The following is a 15816-nucleotide window of genomic DNA, read 5'->3' as shown; positions in this document are numbered from 1 at the left end:
TTCGATGCGCTATGTTCCGGCTCATTCAAGGAGTGCATAAACACCCTGTTAGCAGCAACACAGATTGCTGCAAATCCCTCCCTTTTTTTGTTTTAGATTTGTTTGTATCTGTTTATTTATAGCATGCAAATCCTGTGTGTTTTTGTGGTTTTACAGTGATCCATTGTCTGCTTGTGCATGGCCCCAGACACATTTCATGCAACTTTGTCATTCCATAGTCTCCTTTAAGTAGTGCTAGTGGAGGACAGAGGGGACTAGTTCAGAGGTCATGTCTGCTTATAGGGTGAGGTGGCCTCATTGTTTCGGTCGGGTGGTTTTAGGATCATATTCTTCCATCCATTCAATAGAATAAACACACTCCTGTGTATGTGTGTGTCCACTCAGAGCGGAATCAGCATGATAAAGCAGACACAGGCTCTCACAGGGGCCTCCTCCTGATTGGCAGACATAAGAATATCTAATCAGAGTCTGTTTTATAGGACTGAATAGCCTTTTACCCACTCAATTATAGCCAGCCATGAAAGATTCATTTTAGATCAATTTTCTGATAATGAAAAGGAGCGGACAGTTGTTTCTTACCATCCGCAGCACAAACTGCCTTTGTGAATAGATTTCACTTCCCACACCCACCCCACCCATGCAACCACCGTACCCTATCTGCAGATGAATTTAAAGGTTTAACGACTGTGCAGATCTCATTGTCGTGATGTAACACTGGACTTTGTCTCTTTCTTTTCCTCCTCCCCTGGTGCATCTCACAGAATATCAACCACTTTGATCTTTTCGGTGACATGTCCACTCCTCCCTCGGTGAGTGCTATTACTACTCTTTAATATTTGATAAAAGTTTTAAGTTTTGCAGGGAGAAATTACATCCATATTTCATCATCAAGTTTTATCCATGATGTTAGGTAATTTCATAAAGATCCAAATTACCTGAATGTTCGACTGAAGTACAGATTAAAGATAAATGTGCAGCTGGGACTTTTTGGTGACTTTGATAGCTGTGACATCTGCGTGTCTGTGTCTCTCCCAGATGCCCCCATCACCTGCCAACACACTGGACCCCAGCAGGAGCAGCCGCCAGCAGCAACATACTCCTGCTGAGATGTACGCCCCCTTCAGCCCCACCTCCGTGCCGTCAGGTATCTCTCCCATCCGGCATACTGCGTGTCTTTTTCAAAATACAGCACATAAAAGAGAATAAAATGCTGCTGGCAATTTTTCTTTGATTTTGGTTTGTGATGAGTCTTGCACAGATGCGCAGAATATGGATTTATCTTCGTATATAAGGACCACACGTCAAGAAGCAGAGCATTTATGCCATGCAGAGAAACTGTGAAGTGTTGTTATTTAATTCATCGTGCTGGATGTTTTTGATACTTACGAGGGTAACTAGTGACATCTAAGTTCTACAGGAACATACAACAAGACTTTTTTTTCCCTGAGACTCTTTTTTCCATGAGCTTCTCATTGATAATGCAGCATTACGGTGCATTATGGAGTTATCCTGGTGAAAAGGTTGCCATAGTACTGTAGCGCCACATACTAGAGCAAAGATCACAATAACCTGAATTAAAGTCCAAACAGGGCCATGATTTACAAAATAAAACATCATTAGCAATTTAGAGCTAACAATTGACATCATTCAAAAATAAATACACAACATTTTTTGAGTTCAAATAAGAAATAGTTTGTTTGGTTTTGTAGTTTCGTGCAATTGCAAGTCTTTAAGCAACCAATTTTGCCCCCCACCTGCTGGTCTTAAGAAAAAATGCAAAACAGGAGGCTACATCCACTTCTTATGTGTAGTCTGTTGTTTAAGTTTTATGGTCCAGTTTTTGAACATTATTGAATTTTCAGCTTTTCAGTGTAAAAGCTTTTGAAAGCTGTCCTTATATGCACCTTTTTTGCTATTTTTCCGCATTAAATAGTTCTCATTGTTAGTCAAAGATTGCAAGACATCAATGTTGAGCAGGAACATGAAGCAATTTAGAAAATGGCTGTAATGAACTTGTATTTTTTTGTGCTCAAAATTCTCGTCTTCCTTTCCCTGTCGTGATATCCTTTTTCTAATTTCCGTGTGTTTCTGCTCCAGGATACATGACCATGGGTCCCGTACAGGCGGCCCAGTGGGCACAACAGCCGTTTCCTGGTCAGGCTCAGACTCTGGCCTTCCCCGTGCAAGGGCCCCTCCAGGTGGCTCAGGTCCTCCCCGGTGGTCAGCCGGTCATCTGGAGCCAGGCCAACATTTTCCCCGCCACTCAGCAGCAGTGGGCGGCCATGGCAGCCTACATGCCGGCCCAGACTGTGGGCGTTGGGGGGCACGCTATACCAGCTGCCATGCTTCAAGGCCTGGTACCGATTACCACCATGTGCCCTCAAGCCTGTGATCTATCAGCCCCCTCCTCCGCCATCACCAGCCCTCAGCACACAGCAGACCCCACCTTGCTCCAGAGGCAGCTGAGCCTCGGAAAGGACGGCCTTGGTATAGACTCAGATGCAGGCGAGGGCCCCTCTACATCGGGAGCTGCAGGGGTGGGACCTGGTGTAGGTTCAGCAGCAGTTAGCAGGTGCGGGACCCCAGGCCTCATGAGTGTACCAGAGACACTGGTCTGCAGTCAGCTGCTGCCTCCTTCAGCTGCTGCGACCCAGGAAGAGGAGGGGAGCTGTAGTGACCTTGATCTCTCAAGGATGACCTTGAGCCCAGGCACATCAACGTCACCGTCGACTGAATCTCGTAAGTGCTCCAAATATTGTTGTCCTACATACTTGTAGTTTGCTATACTATCATCTGTACCACTTTGTGTAAAAAGGGTTTTGTCTAGTCTTTCATGGTTACTTTTGTCCCTTAATCCGACCTTTTATCCAGTCTGGACTACAGCAGCTTTTATAAGATGTATTAGCATGATATAGAGAAATTCCCTGTTAATGGAGAACAGTGTCTTGTGTTTCGTGCATAACATACGTGCACTTCCTAAGATGGGAACCTGAGCATATCTTAGAAATAGTATTGGTAGTACTGGTAGTAGTAAAATGCCTTTCAAATTTCAATTTGTATTTTAGTTGATGGAATGAAATCAATTTGTTTCATATCCTGTGGTATTGTTTTGTATCAAATGGTATTGAGGGGTATGGTATGACGTCATATCCTATCGTATCATGTCATATTGTAGCCTCTATAGGCTACGCAGTATGTCTCCATCTGTCCTTATATTAAGATGAGAATAAGATCTCCCAGAAAACCTGACACCTGTTAAATCAAGGAAATAGTAGTAGTGGAGGAGACTCCTCTGTACATACTGGAAGTCATCAATAGGATGTTGTCTGTATTAAACAGACAGAAGTTAAACCTCAGGTTGCATCCAAATAGACCTGAGAATAATACCCTCCTCTCCACCATGGAGTCCTGGAAAGGGGGCAGACGACACAAGAGGGCTCAAGCATGCCATTCAAACACACACACACACACACACACACACACACACACACACAGGGAGTTATTGACAAGGACAACAGGCACACAAGGAGAGAGAGGTAGACGAGGGGTGAGGATGAATCTCCTGGAGGACAGGGCTCTACACATCTGGACTGAGACACCAACAGTCAGGGGAGACGGAGAGAGAGGCTCAGGGCTGAGGACGGTCCAGCACAGAGATGCCTGAATGAAAAGATAGGACAAGGAGGAGAAAGAGAGAGCTGCACACAGCTTTGGTGCTCATGTGCTTGTGGGACCCACACAAAGAGAGGTTTAGGGAGGTGCTGTACTTTTCAGAGGATGCAGTATTCAGGACAAACATGGGCTGCAATTCTGCACTCCCACTTCCAAAACAGCCATTATTGACCCTGACGCATCAAAAAAAGAGTTCTGCTTTAACTAAAAGTACACGTCACATAAGTGATGTTCTGGTGTGATGGTTTGAAGAGTGACCATGTTAACCAGAGACTTTTAAACAACTGCAACAGAAAGTGTCCTTACAAAGGCCTCTTAGTTAAATCTTCTCATTACATCGTCCAAATGCTAATCAGATGTAATAATAAAAACAAAGAGGCATTTCTGAGGACACTTCCGTCTTCAACATCTTTTGTAATTTCGACAACCACAAACACATTGGGATAAAAGTTGCCACCCAAGTTAAGTGTCTTGAACAAGTTTACACTGATATCTCTGTTTTTCAGTGGTTGTCAGGCGATGTAAACATGTGCCTGTTTAGTTGTGGTTGTTTCTTTCCTGAACTATTTTTGTCTTCCAAGCCTCCAAGCCGATCACGTGATTGAAAGCTATGAATCACAAAACAAAATAAGAGTACTCTTTGCATATCTGGCAAACACTTGATGAGTCATTGGACCTGCTTTACATTTATATTCACAAAGTGTCATTTGTTTTCTACAAAGAAATATATTTTGCCTGGCATTCCTTTCTTTCTTTATGCAAGCCAATCTTCTTTTAAGACAAGGTTTTTGGAGGAATGTTAAATTTGATCAAAATAAGCTAGTTTTCATTGTACATTGTATGGCCTTTTTTTAAAAATGTGATGCAACTTTTTTTTTGTTGCATATTCCAACATTTTGGAGAAAAAAAAATTCTATTGATATTGAACACACTGGATCATTGATTCAGATTTTGTCTTGGTCCTTTAAGAATGTATGATTTAATTTTGTACAGTTGGCAGTCATTTTGCTTAGTTTTCCTTATTTTTGGGAGCTGACTTTTTGAACTGTAATAGTTGACACTGAGATGGATCCATCAGAAACAGCATCCAAAGTATTTCCACATCAGACGTTAAATGAAAGATGAATGTGAGTGTCTCCGTATCTCTGCATATCTTCGTATAGTTTGAGACTGTGTGTCGACATCAAGGAGGTTTTTCTTGAGGAAAGAGGCTCAATATGTAAAGGTCCCGCAGTTTGCTTTCCTTCTGGCCATTTTTAAACCTTTATTTCATATTGAATGTAGAATGTCAGGTGTAAAGGTAAAAAAAAAGTCAACACAGTGACATTTAGTAAAGGTCATTGTCTTGATCATGGCCGCTGCTTCTCTATGCTGCTCTCTCTATGCTAAAACAAATTCAAAATAAACCATTCCACATTTTAGAAAGATATACATCCCTTAAGTTTGATTGTATATATTTTCTTGAATGCATTACCTAAATGGGTCTCCTCTCTGCAGCATCCACTCCCGCCCCTCAGCAGAGCTCGTCTTCAGACTGCCCCCCTTCCCAGGCCAGCGACCCCCCCACAGATCACTCCCCTGTCGACCCTGAGGGCAACTCCAGCAACGCCAAGGAGGAACAATCGGTGAGCGCTGCCTCCCCTGGGTCACACCTGCAGTCAATATGATTCATGGATTTGACTGAACATCTGACAGCGTGATGCTGTAATCTATTATCGTAATATGGATAAACTGATCTCAAATAGATCACATGTAATCAGCAGGGTAGAAGCCATGTGACTGAAGAGGCCAAGTGGGATTGATTTTACCCCTTTTAGGGAAAAATGTCAAATCGATTAAACATGAAAGGTCAACAAATAATTTTAGCGTCTTGATTAGATCATTTATAATAAGGGGGAATTACGTGTCAGAGTAATCAAAGTCGTTATCTTGCTAATTGTTTGGCGGATGTTTCCTTTTGAAGATGATCAGTAATCTTACAGCTTATTCCCCCTTCTTTCTCTCAGGACTCTTCTGTTGCAAGGTCGATCTCTCCGGTGCCGGGTGGAGCTCTTGATCCTCCGCTGGATCAAACATGTCCACAGGAAGACAGCTAGAGAACAACAGTCACTGAGTGGGTATCTCATAGTCACCTCCTCACCTTTTTTTTTTTTTTGTAGTTGTTTTTTTAAATATCTTAAAATTGTGTAATTTAATGAATTTGTTTCCTCATCTCCTCATTCTTATTTCTCCATAACCCTGCTCTGTGTCTCTTTATGAGCTTCATACTTTCATTTGTCACTGTGTGTTCTTTTTCTTTGTGGATGGGGGTTTTGAGTCGGCTAAAGCAGAGTCTTGGTTTAGTTCAGTGTTTCAGTGATTATCCGTCTCTACGTCATCCAAACAAAAGCTGAAGAAGGCACGCTGTTGCCCCCTGGTGCTCAGAGTTGTGACTGCACAAATGCAGCTTGAGGATGTGGTTGAATGTTTCCTGTTTGTGTTGTAGGGGATGGAAGCTCTTGAGGCCCGGACAGAAGCTCATGAGACAGAGAAGATGAAGAAGACGACGAAGACGAAGAAGAAGAGAGATGAGTGACTGTGATCAGAAGCATTTCTCATGGCTGAATTACACAGATTTGTTCTGTTTGTTCAACCTTGGAACACTTTTTTGGCACTTCTGCTTCAAGCTGGCTACCCTAGGATCTGCTTTCCTCTGGAGGCCACATACTGTACTGCACTGTACTCCTCAGCATGACCAGACTTTGGCTGTATCATCCAATCAGAAAACCTTTCAACCAGGAAGTGACCTTTGAAACCTATACAAGGAGGGGATTTTCACCTCCATGTAGTGGATTATCTAGGATACACGACATGGCTATGATGATGCTGATTATTTTTGGACCTTTGAAGAGGAGCAGCCTACTGCTGTACGTAGCCGACCTTCAGTTTGCCAACAGCCACCAGCAAAGGACTGCACCCAGCAGATGAATTTGCCAAATGTTCTCAGAGTGTTGCTCCACCGATTCGTCCATTTTGCATGAACAGACTTGATGTGGATCCAGCAGACTCAGCTGTGAGCAAAAACTGTTCTCTGCAGCTTCCCTCTTGACAAATAAAAAAAAAAAAAAACATTTTTTTTTTCTTATTTTATAAGCTGTGAATTCTTTGTTGATGACACTGAGTCATTCGAGATATCCAAATGACTTTGAGGCATCAATGTGGAAATCGAAAAAAAATTGCCAAACATCTATTTTGTAAATAAGAATCCTCCCAGTCCCCCTTACCTGAGCCTCCGTGCCATAAGATAGCTCTCTGCCTCTTTGGATGCCAACTACCTGTGTTTAATCTCAAGCAATGCCCTACCAGCACCTCCATCTTTGACGTCTGGATGTTTGTTTCGCTTTTTCTGGCTTTTTCTTTTTTTTTAAATTCATTTTTTTTTCTGAAAATGTCTGTTTCTGTTGGGTTGGTGAGCTATGAACTGTGAATCTGTGTTACATGGTCATTCTAAATCAAAGCCTGATTTACCTGTCAAAAGATATAAGAGAAAGGAAATGGTGGACACATTACTACCACGTGAAGATTTCAGACTTTTTTTAAGGCAGATTTTCCTGCATCTTTCTGTTTTTAGATATTCTACATTTCCAGTTGAGGTCACATTGTTTACAACTCGCCTCTAAGGATCATATCTTTGTTTGTTTTCTTGAGTAATAAACAGAATAAACCCATGTTGATGTGATATGGCTTAATAACCACACGCTCAGAGACAGTAGAGTGCATTTCGATGCCTTATCAGGTTTATTTCTGTCGTTCGGTCACTGTTCTTCTTGTCGGGTCATTTGTAAACAGTAAACAGGTCATTGTTGTAACAAAGCACTTGGGCGTATTGTAAGTCTGCTCCACAGTATGAAAGGTTGAAAAAGGAAAGGCAACGTTATGTAATATGAACAATAGAGATATCACTATTAACTGCTAGACTTACAATGACAAATGGTAACTGTACCCCCGCTCATGTAAGAAAAATGAGAAATAGTCTGAAATATTTTGTAAATTTTATTTATGGAATTAAGAATTGTCATGAAAAGAGTAAAAAAAAAAAAGGACTTTTGTACGTCTATGACTTCCCCATACACTGTATCCATCCACTGTTCAGTCACAAATAAAATATCATGTGATTCCCATTTTTCTGCCTGGTTTTCTCTTCAGTCTTTAAACTAACATCATCTCACTAGAAGCAGCCAACAGAGGTTGCTCTCACACTAAGACTCTTGTGACTGTTTGTAATAGACTCTGTTGTACTTTTTTATGTTCATTATATTGTTATGCTAGTTATATTGATAAGTAAGTAAAGTTTATTTATATAGCACCTTTCACAGCACAAGGTCACAAAGTGCTTTTACAAGTATTAATCAGTAGAAAATAATAACAAATCAACAATAACAACAAGGCATTGAAATATGACAGATTGAAATTGCAATCAAATCAATGATTTGAAAGCACAAAAGCAAGTCTAAAAAGATGTGTCTTCAGCTCCTTTTTAAAAGCATCTGCCGAAGCAGCTGAGCGTAACTGAGATGGAAGCGAGTTCCAAAGGGTTGGTGCCACGACTTCAAAAGCCCGGTCACCCTTAGTTTTTAAACGAGCCATCCTGACCACTAGGAAGCTCTGATCTGAGGACCTGAGAGATCTACAGGGGATGTAGGGTTGAAGCAGATCAGTAATATAATCAGGGCCTGTCTGCAGGGCTTTGTAAACTAAAAGAAGGATTTTGAATTGAATTCGATGACATGAAGATGGTCAATTTCCTTAACCTCCACAGAATATTCAAAGTCAATCAAGGTCCCCTTTACAAAGAAAAACATCAAATTCATTGAAATATATTTGTATAACCGATGCATCACTTTTTAAGCAGCATGAAGATGTTTGAAGTGGAACCAGGTCCACTACTTAAAACGTTAGGGCTCGGGTAGAGGTTTAGCTAAAGATATCTTTACTCATTTTCTGGACTTTTGTTGTGAGATACTTGAAGATTTGACCCCCTTAAGTCTTAAAGCAGTGCTTCCCAATCTTGTGGAGCCACCCTGACCTCTTAAAGAGCCACTGATACAGTACATTGCTGTCATCCATTATCACACTGTAACAAATGGCTGTGATAATAATTTATTGTGTTTCTGTCCTGTTACTGTAAAAAACTGAGTATGTTTACAGTATGGTACTGTGTAATAGTACTGTAAGGAATTAAAGTAATCATTACGATACTGTAAGGAGTCACATTAGTCTTTAAACTATTAGTGTGACTGAGTATACCTGTTATATTTAGGTGAGGAAAAATGTTTTTTTTTTTTATTTTAGTAATTAAGTGCTAATCTTATCTTAAAGCTGCAGACAGAGCCTTGCACTCCAATCTGAGGAGTTTAGAGGGGATCACAGTCTTAAAGTGATCATATAAAGAACACAATTCTGAAGTTATACTAAAACACTTTGTGTGGATCTATCAATATCAGACCATTGCACACAAACAAACATGCCACATCATAACATCACTGTAACTGTAACTACCAGGGATGATAAGAGTCAAGGAATATTAAATATTTGTAATAGCTAGGAGTTTTCACTGATTAAAGTACAGCGGAGTCAGGCGATTGTGTCATTCTGTAAAATCCAGCATGAGTGAAGTTAAACAAAGTTTAAAGGTCATGAGTCATGAAGTTTACAGGAATTGACCCACAGGAATTGTGATAATAGCAAATTATCACATTAAACACATTTTTTTAATCTTCTGTTCACTGAAGTTTTTTCGGAGCCATTTGAGATTCTCCATAAGGTTTACAGATGATACACCGTAGATTTGATCATATCAAATCAACACAAAGACCCTTAAGGTTGTCAGATTATTTAAAGACCAGCGTCATACCTGACTTAAATACATTAAAGACTTAAAAATGAAACATTTAGTGTCTTGTCTCTGAGGCCTGCAGAGCTGTGTATTCAGCTTCATCTCTGTGTCTAAGCAGTGAGTTCATCAGGCCAGTATTGATCGCTGTGTGTTTACATAGAGAGCTGAATAGTGTCCTCTACGTCCACAGTCAGTCATAACAAACAGCCATGCTTTCTGTGCCGATTCAGATTAGTGCACTCAGTGTGCAGTCCTGTATACTCCACATTACTTTCAGTTTTTTGCTGTTAAGGTAGGCGTTTTATTATCTGTTCAATAGATTGCCTGCAGCTTCTTTCCTGTGGTTAGGTTTGATTTCTGTCGGGTTGATTAGCATAACAGTTTTGCTTTAAACAGGCTGATTTGAACATGGAACATTTTGATGTAATTTTCTTCTACATGTCACAGTCAAGTTGCAGTCACAGCAGGGAACAATGCAGAGCCGACTGTTCGTGAAGCTCGGTCAGTGGCAGATCAGGCAATAGTTCATCCTGTGGACTGTGTTTTATCGGAGTGGAGCGCTTGGTCACGCTGCGACATCTGTCAGAAAAAAAGAGTGAGTATGATAATACCAGACAGGGGATGGTGGACCTGGGGGCCATAGAGCTACATGGCATACTTTGATTCTCCCATCATGACACCATTAAGAGGAAGAAAATCGCCTCAATCTTTAACTTGTTTGTTTTGTATATTGAACCTTTATCTATCCAGGTAATTAACACATTGAGATCAAGATTTCTTTCACAAAGGTGACCTGGACAAGAGTCAACAGTCATTCAGTGGCACATGTCATAGTGAACGTTACATGATAATGAGACAGTTTACAAACAATAAATTTAGAGAAAACCTCAAGTGCAAATTGGATTACAGATGAAGTAAAAAGTGCAGAGTCATGATCACAGATTACAATGCAGAAACTCAATGCACAGTGATACATGCTGTCCAATGACTAAACCCATATACAGCAGGATTTATTTCTGGGGATAGGTACAGGGGACAAACAAACACAGAAATTGTATAGATTGCACACACACTGACAACGAGAGAAAACACAAGGAGAACCTAACCATCTGCTGGTGAGATAATGAATCAGCACAGGGCACTGGAGTCCAAGAGTAGGCCTATATATAAACTCTCCACACCTGGTCTTAATCAAGGCCAATCTGCATTGAGTTGATTCCTTCAACAACCTCAGTGAAAAGCCAGAGAGAGTGCCCTCGCATCTTCTTAAATCAAATGAACATATTTCAGATAATATTACACTTGGCCTGATACTAAATTATAACTTTGTTGGACTTGCATTCAAGATTATAATCAAAGATGTGTAAGGACTTCTTTATACCAAATAAATAGACAAATAAATAGTTATTCACCAAGTTACTTGTAAAACAAATGAATCCATCCAATTGATTGGAAATGGTTATTCTAAATAAAAGCAGATGTGAATATAGTCCTATTTCAATACCTTAAGATAGTGATTAAAATGAGAGAAATGAGAGCTGTATTTCTGTGAGGGAAAGAGTTCCTCCGCTGGCAAGGGTTTTGGCTGATGTACTTCAGTGCTCCATCTCATCCACTTTACAAGGAGCAGGGATTAATAACCTTGACATGACAAAGTGAAAACAGCCCTCAAATGGGATTACTGCCGTTATAGTTCCCCCGGGCAGTTGTTCGAGCACTTCCACAACCTTTATTGGGTAGTGGCGAGCTTTCTTCTGTTTCACTGACCGTTTATGTGTTCGTCTCCCACAACTATACACAGTATCGCTTTGCCAAACTAGAACAGCCATCTCAGTTTGGAGGACAGCCGTGCAATTTTCATGGCAGACAGGAGGAGGCCTGTGACGTTCCAACCCGCTACACCTGTGACAATGTACCGATATGTGAGGGATTTCTCTGCACCCATACAGGTACCTCTTACATTCATCCTTATAAATACTGTTCTCTCATCCAGAAAATTAAGTCTGGAGTTACAGACTGCCTACTGCCTGTTAAAATATACAAGTCACAAGATGAAAAACGTCAATAGAGCTCATTAGAGAAGAGTTAAAAGTCAATGACTCTTTAGAGCCAGGAGGACATTTCCAACTTCTTTACTTTACTCAGAGCATTCTTAAAGAGTAGTTAAACATTTTGGGAAAATGCACTTTTATTGCAGGGTGTAACATGAATGATAACATCTCTAATTGACAACTCTCAGTGTGCAAAATAAGCTAAAGCTAAACCAGCAGCTGATTAGCTTAGCATAGCAAAAATATTTAGTAGAGGGCAATAATATTTCTTGGAAAGTGAGCTGAAAGAAATATTGAAGGTCACTGAGTTTACTGCATCCTACAAAAAATACTTGTAGGATGCAGAATTTTTATCTATTTCAGAATACTGAAATATAAGCCTCCACAATCAAAGCTCATTTGTTAAGTGTATGTGTTTGAATAAAACCAAGTTGTGATTTCTACAGTGATGTGCTGGGCTAAATAGTGTCCAACTGTGTTTAACCTTTCAACCAAGTGTAGCTGCTTCCAACTGACACCTGTTTTTTTATGCTAAGCTAACGTAATGGTGGTTGTTTGCTGTGTAGCTTGCCGTGTTTGTGAAATGATTCGATATACAGTAGTTCCAACTTTAAGCAAGAGCTCATACAAGCAGAATCTCCGAATTTAAAACTTGTATCTTGTTTTTGTTAACGAACCTTAACTAAATGCTGCAGACATCTTCTCTCTCCCTCAGGCCGCTGTATTCCCAGAACTCTGCAGTGTAGCGGTGAGGATGACTGTGGGGACATGTCGGATGAAGCAGGCTGCAACAAGGTAGCCAAGCCCTGCAGGCAGGAGGTGGAAGAATATTGGGGAATTGAAAATCTTGCCAAAGGGTGAGTCATCCACCAATTAATCTGCAATGTGAGAGGGATATTTTAATAGACTTTGATACGTAGAGATGTTGCTCTTCTAAAATCAATCTGTTCACTGATAAATCTGTTGCTGTTACGCCTCTTTCAGGATTAGCATCTTGAACAGTAACCTGGAGGGGGTGGTGCTTGATAACAGATACTATGCTGGCAGCTGCCTGTCGCACTACATCCAGGACGTCAGATTCAGGAAGCCGTACAACCTCCAACAGTACACTCTACAGGTGAAAGTGACTGCTATTTACAGAGTAGTATGAACAACACTGAGAGTGGATGTATGCACAAGTGTAGTTTTTAATATACACCATTTGTTTATAAGGGGTCTATAGATTGCACCTAGTCTCTTAGTAAAGATTTAAGTTATCACAGCTTTGTCGAATGGCTATAGACAACATTTTAAAAACAAAACTGAAGCTGACAAAATTATCAAAAATCTGGGAGAACTTGTCAATTACTATGTAAAGAGTTGGTTTTTCCCCAACCTGGCAACGTAAAGATTCTTCACATTAACTGTGTTAAATGCTCTATAAAATTTGAATACACCATTTATTAAAACAGTACAGTCTATAAACAGTTTATGAAAGACGGCTCAAGGGAAAGACTCTTTATTCTTGCAAGACTTTATTTGAATGTGTAATCATGGTTTCTCATATTCTCGTCTCATTCTTTTATTATGTGTATTCCAATTTCTAAGCATTCAGTAGTTAACAGGAGCCGTTATAATTCTCCCTTCATATCCAAGAAGAGCAAAAACCTAATGAGCTTTTCTCCTTGGATGCTTTTAAGAGGATGTTAAATGGCTTGGAGGCGGACACATCTGGCTGTAGACGTTCTCCCTGATGTGTTTGCGGATGATTTTGATAAACATTTGCTGTTCAGATTTGGTATTTGTGTCTTTTAATGCCTAATGGTGTATTTTTCTATGAGTATGTTTGGCTACTCGTTGTTTGTGTGACATTCTGTTGATTGTGTGGCGGCCTGTCTTGCCCTGGACACTCTTGAAAAAGAGATATTTTAATCTGAATGAGTTTATTAAAATAAAGGCTCAGGCTCAGGTTAAATAAGAAAATAAAATATAACACCATTTTTCTTAACAGACAAAAGGATCGTATGATTTCACCCTGCAGTCGTTTGAGTCGTACTCTGACTACATGGACTTCACTGTAAAAGAGAAAATGACAAAGGTCACTGTTTCCTTTGGCTTTGCTATTCCTGGCATTGCAGAATTTGGCTTCAATCACAATGATGCCAAATACACCAAGTCTGTCCAGAAGATTCGCCGAGCTTCAGGCCAGGTGAGAAGTCCTTTTTAAAAGCTTGTCAAGCTGTTCTGATTTATCAGAGACAAAAACAACCAAACATAACAACTTAATCAACATCTGCATATCCACATTCCCTTCACAGACTAACAGCTTTGTGAGAGCCAAAGCAGAGCTGGAGTTGGCTCAGTACATGTTGAAGTCAGAAGGTTTGATGCTTCATCCAGAGTTTCTGCAGCGCCTGCGCTCCCTGCCTCAGACCTACTTGTACGGGGAATACAGGCAGATCTATAGAGACTATGGCACCCACTACATCACAGAGGCGGCACTGGGAGGAGACTATGAGCACACCATCATCTTAAACAAAGAGAAGCTTGAAAAGACAGGTATCTTGATATCAACGACTGCCACACTATAGTCACATAGTATTTCTTTGTGAATGGTATGTTGCATGATTTATTAAAACATTGACTATGACACACCTGTCTGATCTGCAGTACACTGTTAAAATGTTTTATTGCAATATGATGAACAAAAAAGAACAAAAGGCCCTTGTCGACCTCTGACAGAGTTTTGTTCTTGCAGATTATTCCTTGGAAGACTACAAGCGCTGTACACAGTCAGGCCTTAAGGTTGGGGCCAACATCTACGGTGTTTATGTGTCAGCTGGGTTTAGTGGTGGATCCTGTAATGGCCTGCTGAATGAGATGGGAGGTATGGCTGTGTGTTGATTTCAAATGTGTGCCTTTTTTGAATCATGAACTGATGCGAAACCTCTGAGTTCATTCTGTCTCTCTGCAGAGGAGACAGTGAATGGCAGCATGGTGGAGGACTTTGTTACTGTTGTAAAGGGAGGAAGCAGTCAATCCATCACTGCTTTGGTGTCTAAAAAACTTCCAACCCCTCAGCTGATGGGGCTATGGGGCGAGGGTGTGCGTTTTAACCCTGATTTTATTCGAACAACAGTGAGTTTCTGTATTATACCCTGAATCTCTAGTTCCATTCCCAGTTCAAATCATTTTTTCTATTTTTTTTCCTTTAAGTTAAGGTCTGTTTTTTTCTTCTTTTTTACATGACTCCCTTTTATCATAATACACCCCTATTTTTGTCCTTCCTGTTTATTTCTTCATCCGTTCCTGTAGTTGGATTACAACTCTTTAAGAGGAATTTGACCTGAATCATTGACACAAAAACATTTTTTTGGTTTTGGGTCAGAGGTGTTACCAAAGATTAACAGAATTGCAGAGGGGCAAAGTACAGCCAGGCTGGTCAACAGCTATTTGAAGTGAAATCAACAAAAGTTGCCAAACACAAACATATTGCTCTGCTCTAACACATCCACGATTTTAGGGAGCTCTCAGTGAAAAAACAAAATGAAATAAAGAGTGGGCTTGAAGGAAGGTCAAAAAGGTCCTTGTTTGACAAATAATGACACATTCTTGCTTTAGACACGTCCACTGTATGAGTTGGTGACCTCAAGAGACTTCACCCATCATGCCACCATGAAAAGGAACCTGAAGAGAGCACTGTCTGAGTACCTGGCCGAGGCTGATTCATGTCGCTGTGCTCCATGTCACAACAATGGAGTGGCTGTTTTGAAAGGTACTGTTGTAAAAGTTACTGAGGCAGCATTAAGTTACGTTATTAATTACGTTATCTCCCTCAACAGGCACCAGGTGTGACTGTGTGTGTCCTGTTGGATACAGCGGACGGGGCTGTGAGATCACTCAGAGACCAAAAGGTTAGTGCTACAGATCTAAGTTACAAAAACACTGTGTTATATGTGTGTGTTTAATTGAAGTAAACAAATGGGAGATATTGATATGTGTTATGGATTGGGCCCTCTCTGACAGATATGGCCATTGACGGCAGCTGGAGCTGCTGGGGTGCGTGGTCCTCCTGCAGTGGAGGAACGATGAGCAGGAGTCGACAGTGTAACAACCCCACACCCAGCAACGGAGGTCTGGCCTGTCGAGGACTGCAGCAAGAGTCCAATGAATGCTTTTGATATAACAGCCCAAATGTCTGACAGCAAATAAAGTTTTATTAAAAAAAATGTATTTATT

At 40.6% G+C, this 15816-nt stretch overlaps 2 protein-coding genes across 4 annotated transcripts in view; both read left to right on the top strand.

The window, feature by feature from the left end:
- dab1b (DAB adaptor protein 1b) overlaps positions 1-7832 on the top strand; it is a 48833-nt gene extending 41001 nt beyond the window's left edge. For both annotated transcript variants that reach the window (XM_079348654.1, XM_079348653.1), the window contains 6 exons: positions 762-809; positions 1036-1144; positions 2098-2739; positions 5170-5297; positions 5679-5785; positions 6158-7832. In XM_079348654.1, the coding sequence (XP_079204780.1) occupies positions 762-809; positions 1036-1144; positions 2098-2739; positions 5170-5297; positions 5679-5768 (1017 nt within the window). In that variant the 3' untranslated portion in view covers positions 5769-5785; positions 6158-7832. The remainder of the gene's footprint in view (positions 1-761; positions 810-1035; positions 1145-2097; positions 2740-5169; positions 5298-5678; positions 5786-6157) is intronic.
- Positions 7833-9426: 1594 nt separating this feature from the next.
- Positions 9427-15816, top strand: part of c8b (complement component 8, beta polypeptide) — a 168847-nt gene continuing 162457 nt past the window's right edge. Inside the window, exons 1-12 of one of the 2 annotated variants that reach the window (XM_079347342.1) lie at positions 9427-9839; positions 9995-10142; positions 11349-11496; positions 12314-12455; positions 12583-12715; positions 13589-13786; positions 13896-14136; positions 14336-14464; positions 14552-14715; positions 15199-15352; positions 15420-15491; positions 15604-15804. In XM_079347342.1, coding sequence (XP_079203468.1) covers positions 9757-9839; positions 9995-10142; positions 11349-11496; positions 12314-12455; positions 12583-12715; positions 13589-13786; positions 13896-14136; positions 14336-14464; positions 14552-14715; positions 15199-15352; positions 15420-15491; positions 15604-15758 — 1767 coding nt within the window. In that variant the 5' untranslated portion in view covers positions 9427-9756 and the 3' untranslated portion in view covers positions 15759-15804. Of the gene's footprint in view, positions 9840-9994; positions 10143-11348; positions 11497-12313; positions 12456-12582; positions 12716-13588; positions 13787-13895; positions 14137-14335; positions 14465-14551; positions 14716-15198; positions 15353-15419; positions 15492-15603; positions 15814-15816 lie in introns of those variants that run through there. The other variant, XM_079347341.1, reaches the window with a different exon arrangement.

Source organism: Symphodus melops (assembly GCF_947650265.1).
Source record: "Symphodus melops genome assembly, chromosome: 7".
NCBI classification, from domain to species: domain Eukaryota; kingdom Metazoa; phylum Chordata; class Actinopteri; order Labriformes; family Labridae; genus Symphodus; species Symphodus melops.
Note: the sequence above shows the minus strand (reverse complement) of the source record. Positions and strands in the feature narration are given on the sequence as shown.